Source organism: Balaenoptera acutorostrata, chromosome 1 (assembly GCF_949987535.1).
Source record: "Balaenoptera acutorostrata chromosome 1, mBalAcu1.1, whole genome shotgun sequence".
Taxonomy (NCBI): Eukaryota; Metazoa; Chordata; class Mammalia; order Artiodactyla; family Balaenopteridae; genus Balaenoptera; species Balaenoptera acutorostrata.
In genome coordinates this window covers 2,552,910-2,570,907 of record NC_080064.1, presented here as the reverse complement: position 1 = coordinate 2,570,907, position 17,998 = coordinate 2,552,910, and the positions used below count along the sequence as shown (strand labels likewise).

The window sequence follows — 17,998 nt, the reverse complement described above, 5'->3', positions numbered from 1 at the left end:
GGGACGGGGTGGGGGCCGCTGGGCCTGGTCCGGCCTCCTTACTGCACAGACGGGACCCACCACGCTCCGGGGCGTCCAGCCTCTCCCACGTCCCCACTTCCCATCAGACTAGATCAGCGCCGTGAACTGAGACAGCACTTCTCAAATCCCACACAAAACTGGCACCTTCTAAAATGTGTGTATATTTCAGCGACTAAGACAGAATGATTTGGGTCAGCTTCTTAAAAGTCATTGACTCATTTTTTTCCTCATTTTCGTCATTCTCAATGAGGGCAAACTTTTTTGACGTGTCTATTTTTAAAAAATCTTTATTGCTTTTGTGATTATACAGTACATGTAAAAATTCAAGTATTACAAAATGTGACTTTAAAAAGTAAATTTAAAAAAATTATGAAATAAATGCTCATTTCAAAAACTTCAAGTATTATAAAATGCATGATTTAGAAAATTAGTCCTGTGTCATCCAATCACCCCCCCCCACCAGCTTTCCTGCTCTTCACACGCAGTGACGGTCTCTGCATGACCAGCACATACGTGTGATACACACCCGTGTCACACTGGGCATGGCCGAGCCACCTGCCTGCCTCATGCACTTAACAGCCAGCTTCCCACTTCTCACATAAATGCCTGAAACTGTTACAGAGTTTTGCATTATGTAGATGTGTCAGGTTGAGTCATGAAATTAATGCTATCTATCTGACCATTCTAGACCCATAAAAACCGCAATTTCCTATGGTTCAGCATAATGCCACAAGCGGCCCTACAGACATCTGGAGGGTTTCCCACTTTCTGCTGTTAGAAATAATACAGCAGTGAATATCCTTGTATTTTACCCCAAAAGGGTCACGACTCTTTCGAGCATTTAGAAGAGACCAGAGGATGGAGCGTTGCGTTTGCCTGGGGCGTGGAGGCCCAGTGGAGCTGAGCGCTAACACAAGTTCCCTGAAGCCCGAGTGGCCAGGCGAGAGGGGAGCCGCCTGGCTGGGGACACTGCACGCACACATGGGTGAAGCCGGAGGGAGGCCACTCCTGACCCCGGGTGTCCCGGGAGCCACCAGAATTGTCCTCTGGCAGCTGGGCTTGCAGAGGTCAGAAAACAGCTTCAGAAATGTGCTCAAACCAGAATCTGTAGGGAGATTTTTTTCAAGAGTTTTCCGGGAATATTGGAGTGGCAAAAAAAAAAAAAGTAGCACCTGTTGGAAGGACGCATGTGCTGTCCGGGCTGCATCACGGGCGCTGGCGAGCAGGCCGCTTCCTCCGGGGCACCGCCGGGGCTCGGTAGATCCTGCTGGGGTCGCAGTGGAGCCTGTGGGTGGTCTTCTTGTGGCAGGCGATGTGGACTAACTTGAGGTTCTCAGAGGTGAAGAGCAGGCGGTAGAAGTACTCCCAGTCTACTTCTCTCCCCTCGGCGTCGTGGATGGCCGCGGCCAGCGTGGGGACGACCGTGCGCTTCTTTTCTATTCTGCAAAGCAAGGTTAGAGACGTCGTCTCTGCTGTCACAATCTGTCACAATCCCCCAGGCACCTGCCAGGCCTCGTTTTCTGTTAAACCACAGAGATGGTTGAATGTGGTGTCTCCTCGGCTGAGACATCCATCAAGGTTTGGCTGCTTCCAGGAGAGACAGGTGGAGACGGTTAAACTCGGCAGAGGAACTGCACTCAGGCCGTCCCAGACAGAGCAGGGCGGGCGCTGAAAGGGGCTCACCCTGTGGCCATCGAACGAGCGCTGGGGACATCCCTCCACAGGCTGGCGGGGGTGCCATCGCCGCACGCGGCCCCGCCCGCCGGGCCAGCCAGCCTGGCAGAGCCTGATGCCGGCCACCCGGGCTTCTCACATTTTACAGGTAGATGGGGGACCTCCCTGGCGGTCCAGTGGTTAGGACTCGGCGCTTTCACTGCTGAGGGTGCAAGTTCAATCCCTGGTCGGGGAACTAAGATCCCACAAGCTGCGCGGCACAGCCAAATTAAAAAAATAAAATCAGTAAATAAAAGTAGGTAGTGCGTATTTTTTTTTAAATACTGAAAAGTACACAGAGAAAAATGAGAGCCAACCGTAGTCCCATCACACTCACTGACCAACAACTTGGCTTCCTTGGTTCACACTTTAGCTATGTGCAGACTTACCAAAAAATTACATGATACTGTACGAACGTTTTTAAATAGAATCTTACAAATAAAGCTAAAGTCACCTCCAACTACAGCCTTCGCTCTCATTTCCCGCCTTCCCTTCCCAGAGACGATCACTATTAAGGGTCTGACATTTGTCTTTCCAAATTTCATCCTGTACTTTTATACGCATATGTGTGTCCACTTAAAACAATCGTGATGTTATCTTTGTGTAAACTGCTTTCACTTATAAACAACAGTTCAAAAGACCTAAGTAACCAGCCTAGAAGCTTGTAAACTTGACAAGATGGAATTGGAAACAGCACAGCTCGGGGGGCTGGCGGCAACTAAACCGGCACATAGAATCCTGTGCCCCATGACACAGAAAAGGCGAGTAACGATAAATAAGTAGCTGAGAGTAAAAGAAAGAAGGTGGCTCCCCTCTGCAGACACAGAAACCAATGCTGGACCACAGGACTGAGCTACACTCCACAGCGCACCAGGGTTCCGGTCCTGATGGAGGCCCCAGGGGCCCTCAAGAGCCAGGCGGGGTGGGCCGAGATTCCCACCCCAGCCATTAGGGGAGGAACAGGTGCTGCCGGGGATCCAGGGCTTTGGGACGGGAAGGAAAAGCCTCTGCATCAATTACCAACTGCTGCATAACCAGCCCCCCAAAACCTAGCGGTTCTGTGGGTTGGCCTGGCCCAGTCACGGGGCTGCACTCTGCTGGGGGGTTGGCCAGGGGCTGGCCCTTCTCCCCGCGGGGTCTTTTATCCTCCAGGAGGCCAAGTCAGGCTCCCCGGCGTGGTGAATGTCCGAGCCCTTGCCAGGCACCCCCAGGTTCCCGTCTGCTTGACGCAGTGGGGGGACGAGGTAAGGACACCCGGCAGGTGCTGGACACAGGGCACCACTAGTGTGACCGTCCTCCAGTCACATGGAAAACCAGGACCCTCAGCCCACCTCTCACATGTCCAACTTTACGCTGCACATGGTAGGGAACCCGCGAGCAAGGAAGGCCTACTGAAAGCCCCGGGCACCTGGTGGAAACATGCAGAACCGCTCGGTGGGGACACACGGGCCATCTGCAGACACCTCCCACCGAGGACGAACTCACAGCCCAGACACACACAAAGCACAAGGAATGCGCTGCAATGCACAGGAGGATGCAGCCAACTGCGGCGCCCCCAGAACCCCCAGGGGTCTTACACAGACCACTCCCTCTGCCGCCAACTGCAGAGCTCAGGGCCCCGAGACCACCCTCAGGGTCCACAGTTCACTGAAAGGACTCGGAAGGCCCTGAGAGCCTTCACACATACAGTTACGGTTTACAACCACGAAAGCATGCAAATTAAAATCATCCAAGGTTCGGGACACACAGGGCGGGGAGTCCAGGGCAGCTCCGGCCGTCCTCTCCCCAGGGAGTCAGGGACAGTGCTCCCAGCAGTGGTGGCGACGACACACATGGAGAATCAGCACACAGGGTCGCTCCCTGAGCCTCGGCGTCCAGAGTCTTTACTGGGGCTCCGCCATGTGGGCACAGCTGACCACCCACAGGCTGACCTCATCCCCAGCACCCCCAGAGGGCAAGCTGAAACCACGTGACCGAAACCCCCCACCTTAGTCACACTGTTAGGCTGTCCAGTGACCCCCGGCCCCAGGCAAACAGAGACACTAGCAGGCAGGACACTCCGAGGGCTCAGAGGTGACCTCCCAGGGGTCAGGGGCAAAGGCCAGACCTCTCTTTGCACACAACCATAAAATAAGTGTATTTAAAATAAAAATGAAATAAAAATAATAATGAAAGCAGACTGGCGTGAAGAGGCGTGTTTTTTAAAAATAACCCAAAAGCACTTGTAGAAAGGAAATATGTACTCAATGCTGAATACACAGACTGAATGGCATCAGAGCTGAAGAGAGAATGCGTGAACTGAATGTATAGGAAGTGTTATTAGTCAGCTCGGACCACCGTCACAAAATACCATAGACTGGGCGGCTTAAACAACAGAAATCAGTTTTCTCACCATTCTGGAGGCTGGGATTCTGAGACCAGAGGGCCAGCGTGGTTGGGTTCTGCTGAGAAGTGTCTTCCTGGCTCGCAGACGGCTGCCCCCTCGCTGCGTCCTCACACGGTGGAGAGCGAGCCCTCTCTTCTTACGAGACCACAGTCCTATCAGATCAGTCCCATCAGATCCCCCCTTCCAACCTCATTTACCCTTAACCACCTCCTGAAGAGCCTATCCCCAGACACAGTCACCCTGGGGTTAGGGCTTCAGCACATGAATTTGGGGGACACAGTTCAGTCCGTGGCAGGAAGTCCCCGGGAATGGGAATGTGTAAGAGCAGACGCAGCACGAGGAGGACAGAAGGAGCTGGTCCAGGTCCGTGAGGGGGAGTCAGAGAATCAATGCTGAAGAGCTTCCCAAAATTAAAGACAGACACATCTTCAGAGCAGAGAATACAAGTCCCGGTCAGAATTTAAAACAGAGATCTGTACTAGATATGCATCATTTTCAAAGAGAAAGGGAAAGCCTAAAGCTGCCACAGAAAAGGCAGAGGAGACTGACGGCAGCCTTGTGAACAGACGCCAGAAGGTGAGGCGGTGTGTCTCCAAAGCACTGCGGGCCGAGGGGCCGCTGGCCTGGAGTCACGTCAGCTCAGCAAGCGCTCAGGGCCTTTCTACGAGCCCCTGACCCTCACCGTCGACAGGGAGTGAGCCTGAGTGCCATGTGATCTGTGGGTGAGCGTAAGCGAGGACCCACCCCGGGAACACGCCCACGCTTTGTGCAGGGCTCACGGTGAGCAGAGGGGGTGACACCAAGGTGACTCCATGGGGCCTAGGGGCGAGGGGGACGCAATTCTGCTTCCAACGTGCTTCACTCAGGGGCCCCACTAAGGGAACACCAGCAGACATCTATTTCCCAAACCACTGAAGGGCGGGGTGATGGGCAAGGGAAAAGGAAAACTCGGTTAAACCCACAGAAAGCACAAAGGAGGCCCAGAAGGGAAGAACTGGAACGGTGACTGGGAACCCAGAAGAGAGGGCTACAGAAGTCCAAACACATTTTCTATTTATTCAGCCAACACTGGGTGAATGGCCACAGTGGCCAGACGCTATCCCGGCAGCAGAAAGACGCTGGGGACGTGCCCACACCAGTGACCTGGCAGAGCCCGATGCCGACGGGGAGCACGGCCGTCACCACCCAGGCAGAGGACGGCAGCTGGCAGCTCTGACGGGACCATCTCGGACCCCACGGGAACAAGAGCAATAACACGGCCAGTGGGACGCTCACCCAAACCTGGAGACTCGTCAAGGTCGACAAGAAAGGGGCGGAAAGCCGGCAGAGCATCTTAAATCCAGCCACGCAGGTCTGAGGCCACGCGGGTCTGAGGCCACGCGGGTCTGAGGCCACGCGCACTCACGCCCCCGCCACTGAGGCTGAGAGGAGGCGTGAGCGGCCACAGCAGCGAGCGGGCGCCGAGAGAGGCAGCTAGGAATCCGGCAGCAACTGAACACAAATGCCCACTTCTAACCAGTTCACGGAGCAGCGACAAAATCACGGTGGAAATGACAGAATCCTTACACCTGAACAACAATAAAATTACCCAACTCACAGGCAGTAGCTAAAGCTGAAGCTGATAGCCTGAAATGTACATGTTAGAAAACAGAAGAGATGCAAATTAACTAATAAGCAAGAAGAAACCCCAAAAAGTAGAAAGAAAGGATAAAAAATAAAAGCCAAATGTATGAAGTTAAGGAAAAGGCCGAGGACGGTTTTGAAGGGAGGGAGGGAAGCGCTGGTCCCAGACAGGAAGACTTCTCACAACACCGGGTGTTGGAGGAGGCGCCCTCAGCCCTCGGGGAACAGGACCCCTGCCCCGCCGCCCAGCCCACACGCCCGGAACTCAGGCGCGGGACGTCCTCCGGGGACAGGCTGCGCCCCCGTACGTGCAGCCCTCGTGGTGTGAGGGGGCCCGAGGGGTGAGAGAAGAGGGCAGGCTGCGGACTGCAGGCCACTGCAGTCACGTCCCGGAGCCCTGAGAAGTCCGCCGACTGGGGCCAGGAACCTGGCCTGGGCCGCGGTGACACGGTCCAGGTGGGAGGACAGCACGTGCTGTACTGAGGGTTTGTTACTCTTTAGTGTTTAACTATTTAAACACGTGGCTTGTGGCTTCAGCCCCACCAGAGTCGGGGTGGGCCTGTGGCCACGTCTCAGGGAAACAATCAGACCAGTGTTTTCAAACCCCGGCCGCCTGCTGTCAAAACTGCATTTTAAGTTAAAAGCCAGTGTGTGTATCTATGTGGACGTATGTGTATTTAGAAGAACAGCGGCAATGTAACTGGCACGTTTCAGGAGACATGACTCAGGGCCTGGCGTGCACGCTGCTGCTTCATCCGCGTTCTCTTCCAGGCCGGCCAGTTTCCCTCCTCAGACGCTGGTGGTGGCCCCTAGTGGGCCGTGAAAAGACAGGAGCAGACAGATGGCCTGGAGCCCCGAGATCATCTTGGGGTGCTCCAGGCAGGTCAGAAACAGCGCAGCCAACCAGGAGAGAAAAACTAGGATATCTTCATGATACAGGAAGGAAAGGATTTCACACGAAAAAGAAGAGATATGTCTCAGTACACTGGAATTTAAACTCGTCACGATCAAAGACATCCCAGGAGCGAAAGACAAGCCCAAAGTGTAAAAACATACCTGTAACACAAAGAGCCACCAAAGAATCAGTAACCAGGACGTGTAAAGAATTCCTACAAATTAATTAGAAAACCAAAGCCCAGTAAAACATGAACAGAGGAAGCAAGAGCCACTTCACAGAACGCAAACGGCCAATAAACACACGGACATTCAACCTTCCTAGTGATCAGGCAAATGAACTGCAACAGGAGAATCTGCTTCTCGCCCATCAGACTGGGAGAACGCAAAAAGAGTACTGATACCAAGAGGTGGTGAAGCCTGGGGCGCGTGAACTCACAGCCGGTGAGGGTGTCGGTGGGACCACCCTGGAGAGCAACCCGGCAACACGCAGGACGGGAGACAGGGGACGTTAGGAGCCAGCACCCCACGCGGGCAAAACTCCACGTGTAACTTTCCAGGAGGCCCTCTGCGCGCAGGGTTCCTTCGTGTCCGCGGCTCGGTATCCGCCGAGTCAACCAACGTGGATGGAGCAGTACTGCAGTATTTCCTACTGAAAACCCCACATACACGTGGACCCATGCAGTTCAAACCCCACGTTGTACAGGGGTCAACAAGAAAAGCAACTCAGTTAAAATAATAAAATTTTCCATTTCTGCACTTTTTTTGAAGAATGAGCTAATACACCCATAAAATGATCCTGCCGGCCAAGACTTGCTCACCCTGGTTGAAGCAGGAAACGCCCTACACGTCACAGTGCAGAGCTCCGGCTCCCTGGGCGAGGCAGGGACCCCACACAGCTGCACCGGTGCCGCGCCGACTGGGCCCACGGCTGCCGACCGCTGACCCCGCCCACAGGTGGGCGCTGGCGGCGGGCGGGGGCGCGCGGGGTCGCACAGGTGCGTTCGGGGATCTGAGCCCACCGCGCCGAGTGACACCCGCCCCGCAGCTCAGGAGCGTCCGCACCGCACGCTCCCGGCAGCCCCTTCCACGCCACACGCCCACGACGTCCGTGGGTCCGTGACGCATGCGCCGGGCGCGTGGTGCACCAGGCAGCCCGCCCACCGCGGAGGCCGGGCAGGGCCAGGTCGCAGGCGCGCTCCGGGCCTGCGGTTGTGGCCTTCAGCCCCACGCACTCACACGTGGTCCAGGTTCCAGGTGCTAAAGAGGACGCGGCTCTCCCTGTTACTGTAGGGGTTGATGGAGTGTCTGGAAGCACAGTCGTCCACGTCAAAGGGACCCTGGGCCGAAAGAGAGAAGGTAAAGGCCACGAAGCCAAGGAGCGTCTCACTGCCGCTCCGCCCGCGACAGAGGCACCCCTCGGCGGGGGTCAGGCCCCGATAAACAGTCTCTGCTCAGGAGGTAAAGCATGCTGCCCTGGAACAGCACCCCGTTCCCTCATGACCCCGGGGTGATGTGCTGCGTCTGCGAAGGCGACAAGTGAGCCTATTGGCCGTTTGGGACGCCAGCTTCCCCACGCTGCTCCCATCACACGACTGCTCCCCTCCTGTCTCCTGTCTCCCCCACGGCTTCCCGGCATTTCCCTGAGACCCTGCACAGGCTGGGCCTCGGAGATGTGTGAAAACATCTCCTCCTGCCTGAAGCCCCCAGCCCCACTCCGGCCCCCGAGGGCCCTCACAGCCGCCCCGCAGGAAGCCTACCGCCCGACTCGCTTAGAGGCCTTTGACCCAGAGCCTGCCCAGGCCGGGGTGAAGGGTCTGGTCTCTGCCCCCGCCACACTCCCTGCCAGGCTCCAGTCACACCCCCCGGGAGGGAGAGGTCAGTTGTGTGCGAGGTGTGGCGTGAAGCCAGCTGGGAAGGAGCGGCGTTTGGATGCTCAGGGCCCGTCACACGTGGGAGGGGCTGCCTGGTGGGGGCAGAGGCATGGGGGCCCGTGGGAGGGAGGCCGCACCCACCCCTGCCCACTCTGGGCCCGGCGCCAGCGGCAGGAGGGGATTTTACTGGAAGTGCGACGTGCAGCTTGCCAAGAGCAAGACGTGCCCTTAGCTGTCTCCACAGCTCAGAACGCTGCTCCCAGCTGATGCCACCCACCGCGGTGCCACGCTCAGCCAGAGCCCGAAATGTCACGTCCAGCCGCCACCCTGAAATCCGGATGCTCCCTCATCCAGGCTTTCCCAGGGGAGCAACACACGCATCAGCCACCCAAACGAATGCCATCCCTCCTCTCACACCAGGGTGGGGTCTCGGCTCATGAGCAGCTGTGTCCTGCCACCCGCGCCCGCCAAAGCGGTTCTCAAGCGAGGGCCCTGAACCAGCACCCCTGGGGAACGTGTCACAAATGCAGGCTCTCAGGCCTCACCACAGCTGCTGGAACAGAAGCCCCGGGAGGGGCCCAGGGGCTCACGAGCCCTCCAGGGGGTTCTGGCAGCACTGACGTCTGGGAGCCACTGGCTGAGACCCTCCCTCTCCCCACGTGAGCTGACACCCGAGGGCTGCCCCAGCTCACCAGGCCTCGGCCGGGGTGGCCCGGGGCACACGCTCGTGGCTCACCTGGCAGGAGAACCAGCCTTCAGGCGTGCAGAGCCGGCGGCTGGCCTTCGCCCCCCTGTCGAAGTAGCTGCTGTTGTAGCGGGCGGCCTGGAGCTTCTGGCCCATGGCGCCCACGACCCGCAGGTACTCCTCCCGAGCCTCCGGGACAAGCAGGGAGGCGCCAGACGCCACCTGGAAGAGGCGGGGGCATCGCTGAACGCTGGCCGTGCGCCCAAAAGCCCCCGCCGCCGGGGTCCCGGCCCACCAACGTCACAGCCCTCAGAGACCCCGCCCCCTAGGTCCCAGCGTGGCCCTGAGGTCGGGGATCCGGCCCCCGCCCCCTGGGGTCCCAGCACAGCCCTGAGGTCGGGGGTCTGAGCTCACACCGACTGTGCCTGTCTGACCCTGGGACATTTCTCTGGGCCCATGAGTTGGAGCTTTGGTCACAATCAGATAAGAACTCAAGCTCCAGGCATCCTGGCCGCCCTGTCTCCCAAGCACTGCCCACTGCTTAGCAGCAAGAAACCCGAGAGGAAGTGTGCAGGTGAGGAGTGACCAGCGCACTGCCGCCCACTGGGGCGCAGGTGGAGACCGGCACCCATGGGCACACCCGGGCCCACACTGAGCACTGGGCAGAAGCGAGGAGACCGCCTGGCCCAGTGGGAGCGACAGCAGGGCAGCAGACGGGTCATCACCGGACAGGGGGCTGCACCCAGCAGGCGCTGGGAAGGATGCCCTGGAGACGCCCGCCAGCCAGCGCGGGGAGCGCGTCCTCGGCAACAGAAGGAGCCCGAGGGTGGCCACTTTCAGGCAGAGATGGGGGGCAGGGGGAGAGGGGGAGCTGGACCAGGCCCCAGGACCTCAGACACCCCAGTCATGAGGTTTCCTTCTGTGTGAGGGGATCTCAACGGAGTGCGTGTGGGCAGTTCTGCAGCCCCCACGTGCGGCCAGCTGCAGGTGAGGGGTGGGGGGGTGCCTGCAAAGGATGAACAAGACGCCCCACGGCTGACATCCAGCCACGCAGCACAGGGGCAACAGCACCCACGGGCCTCTGCGGGGAGCGCCCAGCCCAGCCCCGGGCTCCAGCGCTGGTTCTCTGAGGACCCCTGCCTGCCACTGCCCCCAAACCCACCCCCTGCCACCTGTCCTCCCATGAAGGGTGGAAAAGAGCCGCCCAGAACCCAGTCTCGGGGCCGGTCAAGCACCCAGGTTATCCTCCAGAGAGGGGGCAACGCACCCCCGAGGCACCACAGACACCAGCCCCCCCGCGGCCTGCCCTGCTGCAGGTCATCCGTCAGCTGGGTCACCTCCCTGCTGAAAGGCAGCGGGACAGAGCGCACTGGGCCCGAGGACCCGTTTCTCCTCCGAGGTGAAGTGCGTCTCCATCGGGAGCGTTTCGCTCTATACCTGTATCCACCTGCTTCTCACGCCTCCCGGAGGGGAGCCCAGAGTCAGAGCCTGGACCCACCACGACTCGGAGCCCCTCCTGCTGCTTCTCGGAGGTCAGACAGCTGCGCCTCACACAGGCGGGAAAGTCAACGGCAGCGCTGGGGACAGAAGAGCAGCTGCCCCTCCCCACCCACCGTGTGGGCGTCCATCCAAGCTAACGGTGGACGGAGACGGCTACTTGGGATGAGTTCAGGTCGAAACTGAACCGCCCGACGGATGAAGGCGTTCGAAGGTGGGTTCTACTCACAGCCCGTAGGGAGAGTTCACGGAGAGTGCAGGGAGGCAAAGTCTGCAACCCCGGACCCAGCTTGAGCTCTGACAGGGGGAAGCCAGAGGTCGGCCGTGCAGGGGGCTCCCCGGGCAAGCGGCCCATCCATTGCTGGCTCACGTCCACCTGCACCCAGACTGGCATCCACAGCAGCACCTGCCCCTGAACCTGCACCCACGCCAGCACCCACGCCAGCACTTACACCAGCACCCACGCCAGCACTTATACCAGCACCTGCACCTGAACCTGCACCCACACCAGCACCCACGCCAGTACCCAGGCCAGCACCCACGCCAGCACCCACGCCAGCACTTATACCAGCACCTGCCCCTGAACTTGCACCCACCCCAGCACCCACACCAGCACTTGCCCCTGAACCTGCACCCACACCAGCACCCACGCCAGCACTTATACCAGCACCTGCCCCTGAACCTGCACCCACGCCAGCACCCACGCCAGCACTTATACCAGCACCTGCCCCTGAACCTGCACCCACGCCAGTACCCACGCCAGCACTTATACCAGCACCTGCACCTGAACCTGCACCCACGCCAGCACCCACGCCAGCACCCACGCCAGCACTTATACCAGCACCTGCACCTGAACCTGCACCCACGCCAGCACCCACGCCAGCACTTATACCAGCACCTGCACCTGAACCTGCACCCACGCCAGCCTGTGCGCTCCTCCAACATCCACGCTGGCCCTGGAGCGGAGTCCCAACAGCAGAGCCCGCTTCCTAAACCCGCCTCGCACACCCGGCATCAGTGTGGACCTACCTCTCTCAGGTAGCTCCGGATCCGGCTCTCACAGCTGTATCTCAGGTAGCCAGACTTGTTCCTAAACCGGGACTCCAAACCTGCCGTTAGGAGAGACAAGACGCCTGGAGCCCAGGGCCCGTGCTCTCCCAGGAGAGGTGGAAGGTGAGGGCCGTTTTGCTCGGCTCCATCTAGAAACGTTCTAATGGGGACCTACACACTATCCCTGGATTTTGTTCGTTTGTGGAGAAGTCTGGTCCACCAGCACGGAGCGTCTCAAAGGCCACCGAGGGGCTTCTGCCTGGTGGCACCTCCAAGCCCCTTTCCCAAGAGGGCTGCAGTCGCTCAGGGCTCCCTCCATCTGGCTTGAGAGGCCAGTCCAAAAGGTGGGAGCAGCCCAGGTGAATGGATAAAGATGTGGTCCACCCAGGTGATGGAATATCACGCAGCCTCAAAGAGGAAGGGAATCCTGACACCTGCTTCCATATGGATGAACCATGAAGACGTTAAATGCTGAGTGAAGTAAGCCAGATGCCCGATCCCACTCATACGAGGTCCCTGGAGGAGTCAGAATCACAGGCACAGGAAGAAGGCTGGGGGCCGGGGCTGGGGAGGGGTGGGGAGTGATGTTTAATGGGGGCAGAGCTTCAGTCTGGGAAGATAAAAATGTCTGAGAACAGACGGTGGTGATGCCGCCCACAACGGGAATGTATGTAATGCCAGCGAACTACACGCCTGAAAACGGTAAAGACGGTAAATTTCACCTCATGCCTACTTGACCACAATTGAAAATTGAATAAAAATAAAACGGCCAGTCCCAGGGCTGCCTGGCCCCTGGCCCCGCGCTGGGGGAGCCCCTGGGTCTGGGAACTGGCACAGATCCCATGTCCCAGCAAGCTGGCCCGGAGGAAGCCCTCCCCGCCCGCTCCCTCCAGGCCTGACTCCATGAGGCACCTTCGAACCACGGCGCGTCCTCGGCCCTGGTCTCGGCCGCGATGTTCTCGCTGACAGTGCCCAGCAGGTCGGCCAGGAGCTTCTGCCGCAGCGGGGCCCGCTCGTCCGAGAGCAGCTGCCGGGCGGCCTGGATGAGCTCTGCATGCGGCTTCTGGAACACGCTCAGGAAGCGGCTGATGTCACTCGCGTCTGCCACCGCAGGGAACAGAGAGGCCACCAGGCCTTGGAGCACTGCCTCGGGGACACCACCTCCTCCCCCGGGACCGGCCAGACCCCTGCCCCGACAGTCGCCAGCCCGGGATTCCGGGCCTTGGGCCTGGCTGCCCGCACCCGGCTGGTGTGAGGACAGACGGGGAGGACACGGGACGCGGTTTGGAAAACGAAAGCCACCCAAGCAAGTTGCCGCCCTTCCCCTCAGCCTTCCTTCCTCCAAGGGAAATCGCCTCGTCTTGGGACCTCCCTGGAGACCTCTCACACTCCAGGTTCGTCCCTTCACTGCCCTGCTGGCTCCCGGGGCCTTTCCGCTCACACCCGAAAGCAGCAAGCCCTCCGAGCAGGCACTCGGGACCGAGGGCTTCACAGCGTCCTACGAACAGAAGTCCAGACGCATGTGAGGAACAGGCCCCACGGTCCTGAGGGTCATTCCAGGGATATGGGGCTACTCGGGGTCCAAACATCAATCAGTGTGATCCACCCTCAACAGGCTAACCAAGAAAAGTCACGTGATCAGAGCAACTGGCGCAGAAAGACAGAGAAAATCTTCGAGACCTAAAGCTTGGTGAAAAGGTCTCAGACTGAACACCAAAGCCATACGTGTAGAAGGAGAAAAAGGGACAAGTTGGATTTCATCAAAATTAAACTTTTACTCCATGAAAGACGCGGTTAAGAGAACAAAAAGACAAGCAGCAGGGACTTCCCTGGTGGCGCAGTGGTTAAGAATCCGCCTGCCAATGCAGGGCACACGGGTTTGAGCCCTGGTCCGGGAAGATCCCACATGCTGCGGAGCAACTGGGCCCGTGCGCCACAACTACTGAGCCTGCACTCTAGAGCCCGCCAGCCACAACTACTGAGCCCGCGTGCCGCAACTACTAAAGCCCACACACCTAGAGCCCGTGCTCCACAAGAGAAGCCACCGCAATGAGAAGCCCGTGCACTGCAATGAAGAGTAGCCCCCACTCACCGCAACTAGAGAAAGCCCGCACGCAGCAACAAAGACCCAACGCAGCCCAAAAAAATAAGTTAAATAAATTTATTTTAAAAAAACACATATACTCTTTGGCTCAGCAATTCTACTCCTAGGAATCTTTCTCACAGAAATAAAAGCATAATGGTCATAACAACATATTTATTAAAAAAAAAAAAAAAGACAAGCTACAGACTGGGAGAAAATATCAGTGTCAACCGCACGTCTGACAAAGACTCATCCGGAATATATTAGGAAAAAACTCACAAAACTCAACCATAAAAAACATCCCATTAGTCAACGGACAAAAGACACTTCACAAGAAGGTTTACAGATGGTAAATCAGCCCAGGAGAAGATGGTCAACACCATCCGTCGGGAGGGAAATGCAAGTCCAGACACCATCGCACACCCACCAGAATGGCTAAAATGAAAAGAGCGACAATGCCAAGAGCTGGAGAGGCCGTTCTTGTCCCTGCTGTGGAGATAGGACGGGACCGCAGCTCTGGAAAGCAGTGTGCGGTTCCTTTCCTTTTCTAACAACTTTATTGAGACTTCATTCTCTAGAAGCACAAGGAGGAAGGACGCGTGCCACTAGGAGCACACAGCAGACGTGTCACCTCCACTGCTGACAGCAGAGTCCCAACCAAGGGGCGAGGCCACACCTGCACTGCTCTTGGGCTTCTCTCTCTGCCCTTTCGGCGGAGGAGGTAGGACAACCTCGGTCCTCAGAGCTCCACTTCCTTCCCCAGGCACCAGAAACATCTCCTGAAATGGAAGCCCCTTTGCACAAGGGCCAGATGACCCTCCCAGGGGAAGGGCACACGCCTGGCCACCGGCCTATGGCTCCAGAGTAGCACTTGTCATCCAGCACAGACCCCTCTAAAGAACCACCTCCAAAAGCACCTGCTCCAATAAGGCAGCCCCGACAGGAGCCTAAGGACAGTGTGTCCGCAAACCCGACAGAGACCAGACACTGAGCACAGCATCAGCCACCAGCCCATCCCTTAGAAAGTTGATAAAAGAAATTTTTACATATTGAGATACAGGGACGTCGTTCTGGCTTCTACATGAGTTAACTTGAATTTGCTGCTAACTAAAACAGCCTTTTTGCGGCTGATCAAACATACACTGCACATCTGCTTGAATTATTAAAGAAAAGGGCGCCCTGACCAGAAGTAAAGAACATCCATGTTAAAAATAAAAATTAAATGCCCCTCTTCCTGGGACGCCCATGCTGGTTACTCCTTCGATCGTAAGGCTCCCTCCCAGGTGCCAAACCCATGCTGACTCGCTGTGTACGTGCTGGTCTGGTCTTTTTTTTTTGAAACCTCGGAGAAATGCACCCCTGACTTGTTTAACGGTCTTTGTTCTGACAAGACATAAAACTGTGCCGAAAACCCTGCTTCTCTGGAGCAGTTTCTCAGAGTAACCTGGGAAGAGGGCTTCTGGGCTACAGTCCTCAGTCTGGCTCAAATAAAACTGTTCTATTCTTATTATTGATTAGTTATTGATTATTTTCCTCGACAAAGCCCAGCAGAACAGGACAGCCTCTCTCTCTGGCTCTGCCTTCCCCGCAAACCTGGGCAGGCCCCCACCCCCAAAGCCCTCCCTTCTGCCCTTAGGGGTTACCAGAACACTTCAAATGAATGTAAATAGAACTAAAGAAGTTTCTTAAAAAGACACATAGAACACCCAGCTGGACAACTGGCCTCCTGGCCAAGAGGATGGACAAGTCTGCCATCTGATTCTGCCTCCGGGGGCTTCCTCCTTCAGAGAGCAGAGTACGGGGGGCCCCTCCCTCCCGGGGCTGGTACCCCCAGGCAGGCCCTCTGCACCTCCAAAGCCGCACCAGCTTCCCCACCAATCTCCAAGGTCCCCGCCACTTACAACCCTGCCAGGTCTGCCCCGCAGTGAGAAGCACGAGCTCCGAGTCGTCGGGGACACTCCAGAAGTAATCTCCAGTCAGCTCCGTGCCGTCCTCGTAGAGACACAGGCTGGAGCCAGGAACGGGGAGCTGGGGAGAAGGGGGGGAGGGGAGAGCAGGGTGGGATGTTTACTTCCTGGATCTCGGGCGGCCCAGGCTTGGGGTGGCGACCCGAGGTCTTCCCATCTGCAGCCCTCACAGAGAACAAGAAGGAACGACTACGCTGTAAAGAATCCCGCTCGAGATGCAGTCTGCACGTACAGAGCACGTCCAAACAAGGTTACCTACTGTAGGTCGTTCTAAGACGTGGGAAGTCACAGAAATACATACACGGTGATAACCGCTTTGCAGGATTCACCACTCGGACCCTCCAAACCGAGCTCCTCCAGGGCGCTTTAAAATTCAAGCCTGTTTCCAAAAATGACCCTTGACTGCTTGCACTAAGCCTGTAAACACATCCCCATCAACGAGGCTCATTGCCCGACAGGTGTCAGGACACATCGCCTACCGCTCGAGTTTCTCCCTGGGCACCAAGTAGTTAAGGAGAACATCTTACTGGGCAGGACTCACCGCCTCTGTCCACGGAAGTGTGATCAGCACGCGGGACTCTGAACTTGCTGAGGTTTAGTCCTCTGTTGCTCGACGCTGATCAGTTTTATGAATTTTCAATAGCAACTCCTCCCCTCCCCCCCCCCCCACCCCACACATGCACACACAACCCCAGCACTGGTCTAAGCCCAGTCGAGGAAATTAATTCAGTAAGAGTGAGAACAATGGCTGAAATACCTAGAATATTCGTGCCAAAGGGCTCTGAGAGGCCTCTGAGCCCAACCCTTCATTTTACACCAGGGGAAGCCAGGCAGGGAACGGCCTGTGCCCTGGAGCACTTGAGCCTACCAGGAACCAGGTCCCTGGGTCTCAGGTCAGAGCTGTCCTGACCCTCACAGTCAGAAGGGGGAAGTTTCCCAGGCCACTCTACGAAGTCCCCCTGCTCTGACGGGGCCGAGGAGCCAGAGGAGGAGGTTGGGGGCCTCGTCTGCAGCAGCACAGGAAATGGGAATTCCCTGGGGCCCAGATGTCTCACACTCCCTGGTTTTGAGGCACAAAAGCAGCACCTCCTATTCTCCCCAAATTTCTCCCAAGCAGGTGGGCTCCTGAGCGCTGGGGCAGAGGCTTCACTCAGGCCATCTGCCGAGATGCGGCACCCGGCACCAGGACCCAGAAGCCGGGAAGGACCCCAATTCCCCCGACCCCCGCCTGCAGCCCCCGCACCCGCAGAGGCTGGGCTAAGAGGCTTCCGGCATAGCGAGACCCGGGTTTAAACACCGGCCGTTCCTCAGTGGCTATGGCAAGTTGCTTAGTCGCTCGGTGCCTCAGTTTCCTCGTCTGTGAAATGGGGGTGTTAGCGCCCGATTCACAGGGCGACAGGTGGACTCCACGACAGCCCACGTAAGAAGCCAGGATGGAGCCCGGGGTCGGGCACGTGGCCGTCGGCAGTGGTCAAGCTCAGGCTTTCCGCCCCGGGGATATGGACAGTGCCCCCTCCCAGCGACCGTCAGGACTCGGGGACGCACGGAGGCTCGGTGCAGCCTGAGCTCGGCCAGTCCTGACAGTGCAGGACGACGGGCCAACATCTTCCCAGCTCACCAAGAGTGCTCTGGGCAGGCTCGCTCGGCCACACTCGCCCCCACCCCAAACGCCACGCGGCCCGGGGCGCCCGCAAGCAGAGGCCCCCAGCCCATCGGCCCCCAGCTCCTCGGACCGGGGAGCACCTGCAAGCGGAGGCCCCCCGCCCCCCGGACCCCGGGGCACCTGCAAGTGGAGGCACGCCTTCCGCAGCACTTCCTCGCAGCTCCTGCCCGCCACCCCAAATTTCTTCTGGTTGTGCAGGGCCCGCAGCTTGAACCTCTTGAGCTTCTGGAGCACCGCAGACATCCTCAAAGCCTCCGGGCCCGCGGGCGGCGCCTACTCGGAGGGCCGCGCCGGGGGTCTGCGCCTGGGGGGTTCCACGGAGGGGAATCAAGGCCCCGTGCCGCCCCCCGCCCCCCGCCCCGCGAAACTACACTACCCTGAAGGCCCGGGAAGCGGCGGCATGACCCCGCCTTGTGCGCAGGCGCCATTCCCTGAAAACTACATTACCCAGAAGGCCCAGGAAGAGGCGGTGCGACCCCGTCTTGTACGCAGGCGCGACGGGGCGGGGTCGCGCACGCGCGGAGGTACGGGCGGGCCGGCCT

The 17,998-nt window shown here is 58.2% G+C and overlaps 1 protein-coding gene across 15 annotated transcripts; it reads right to left on the bottom strand.

Annotated features, from left to right (window-relative positions):
• Nucleotides 1–290: 290 nt before the first annotated feature.
• On the bottom strand, nt 291–17,996 carry DFFB (DNA fragmentation factor subunit beta). Of its 15 annotated transcripts, XR_009009467.1 has the most exons (13): nt 17,577–17,709; nt 16,335–16,409; nt 16,095–16,210; nt 15,728–15,854; nt 12,656–12,844; nt 11,919–12,180; nt 11,723–11,802; nt 10,923–10,990; nt 9,248–9,418; nt 7,877–7,977; nt 4,127–7,289; nt 1,705–1,945; nt 1,339–1,462 (listed from the first exon to the last, which is right to left on the bottom strand). XR_009009467.1 is itself a non-coding variant. In XM_057554645.1 (8 exons), coding segments are annotated over exons 1-8 (861 nt in total). In that variant the 5' UTR covers nt 17,700–17,996; the 3' UTR covers nt 1,321–1,460. The 15 variants fall into 15 exon arrangements, 4 of the variants coding, with proteins under 4 accessions (XP_057410620.1, XP_007166276.2, XP_057410628.1 ...); XR_009009480.1 differs by lacking the exon at nt 10,923–10,990 and having other exon boundaries at nt 4,127–6,799; nt 7,077–7,289; nt 16,095–16,409; XR_009009466.1 differs by lacking the exon at nt 16,335–16,409 and having other exon boundaries at nt 16,095–16,172; nt 17,577–17,706.
• Between the last annotated feature and the right edge of the window lie 2 nt (nt 17,997–17,998).

Bases quoted from the DNA above. Each gene is read 5' to 3' on its own strand.
- DFFB (XM_007166214.2), bottom strand. From the start codon at position 17,699: ATGTCTGCGGTGCTCCAGAAGCTCAAGAGGTTCAAGCTGCGGGCCCTG. The intron at 11,803-12,655 runs GTGCCTCATGGA...TCCTAACGGCAG, and splicing joins GGACGCGCCGTGGTTCGAAG to GTTTGGAGTCCCGGTTTAGG. The intron at 7,978-9,247 runs GTGAGCCACGAG...CTTTCGGCCCAG, and splicing joins AAGGCTGGTTCTCCTGCCAG to GGTCCCTTTGACGTGGACGA.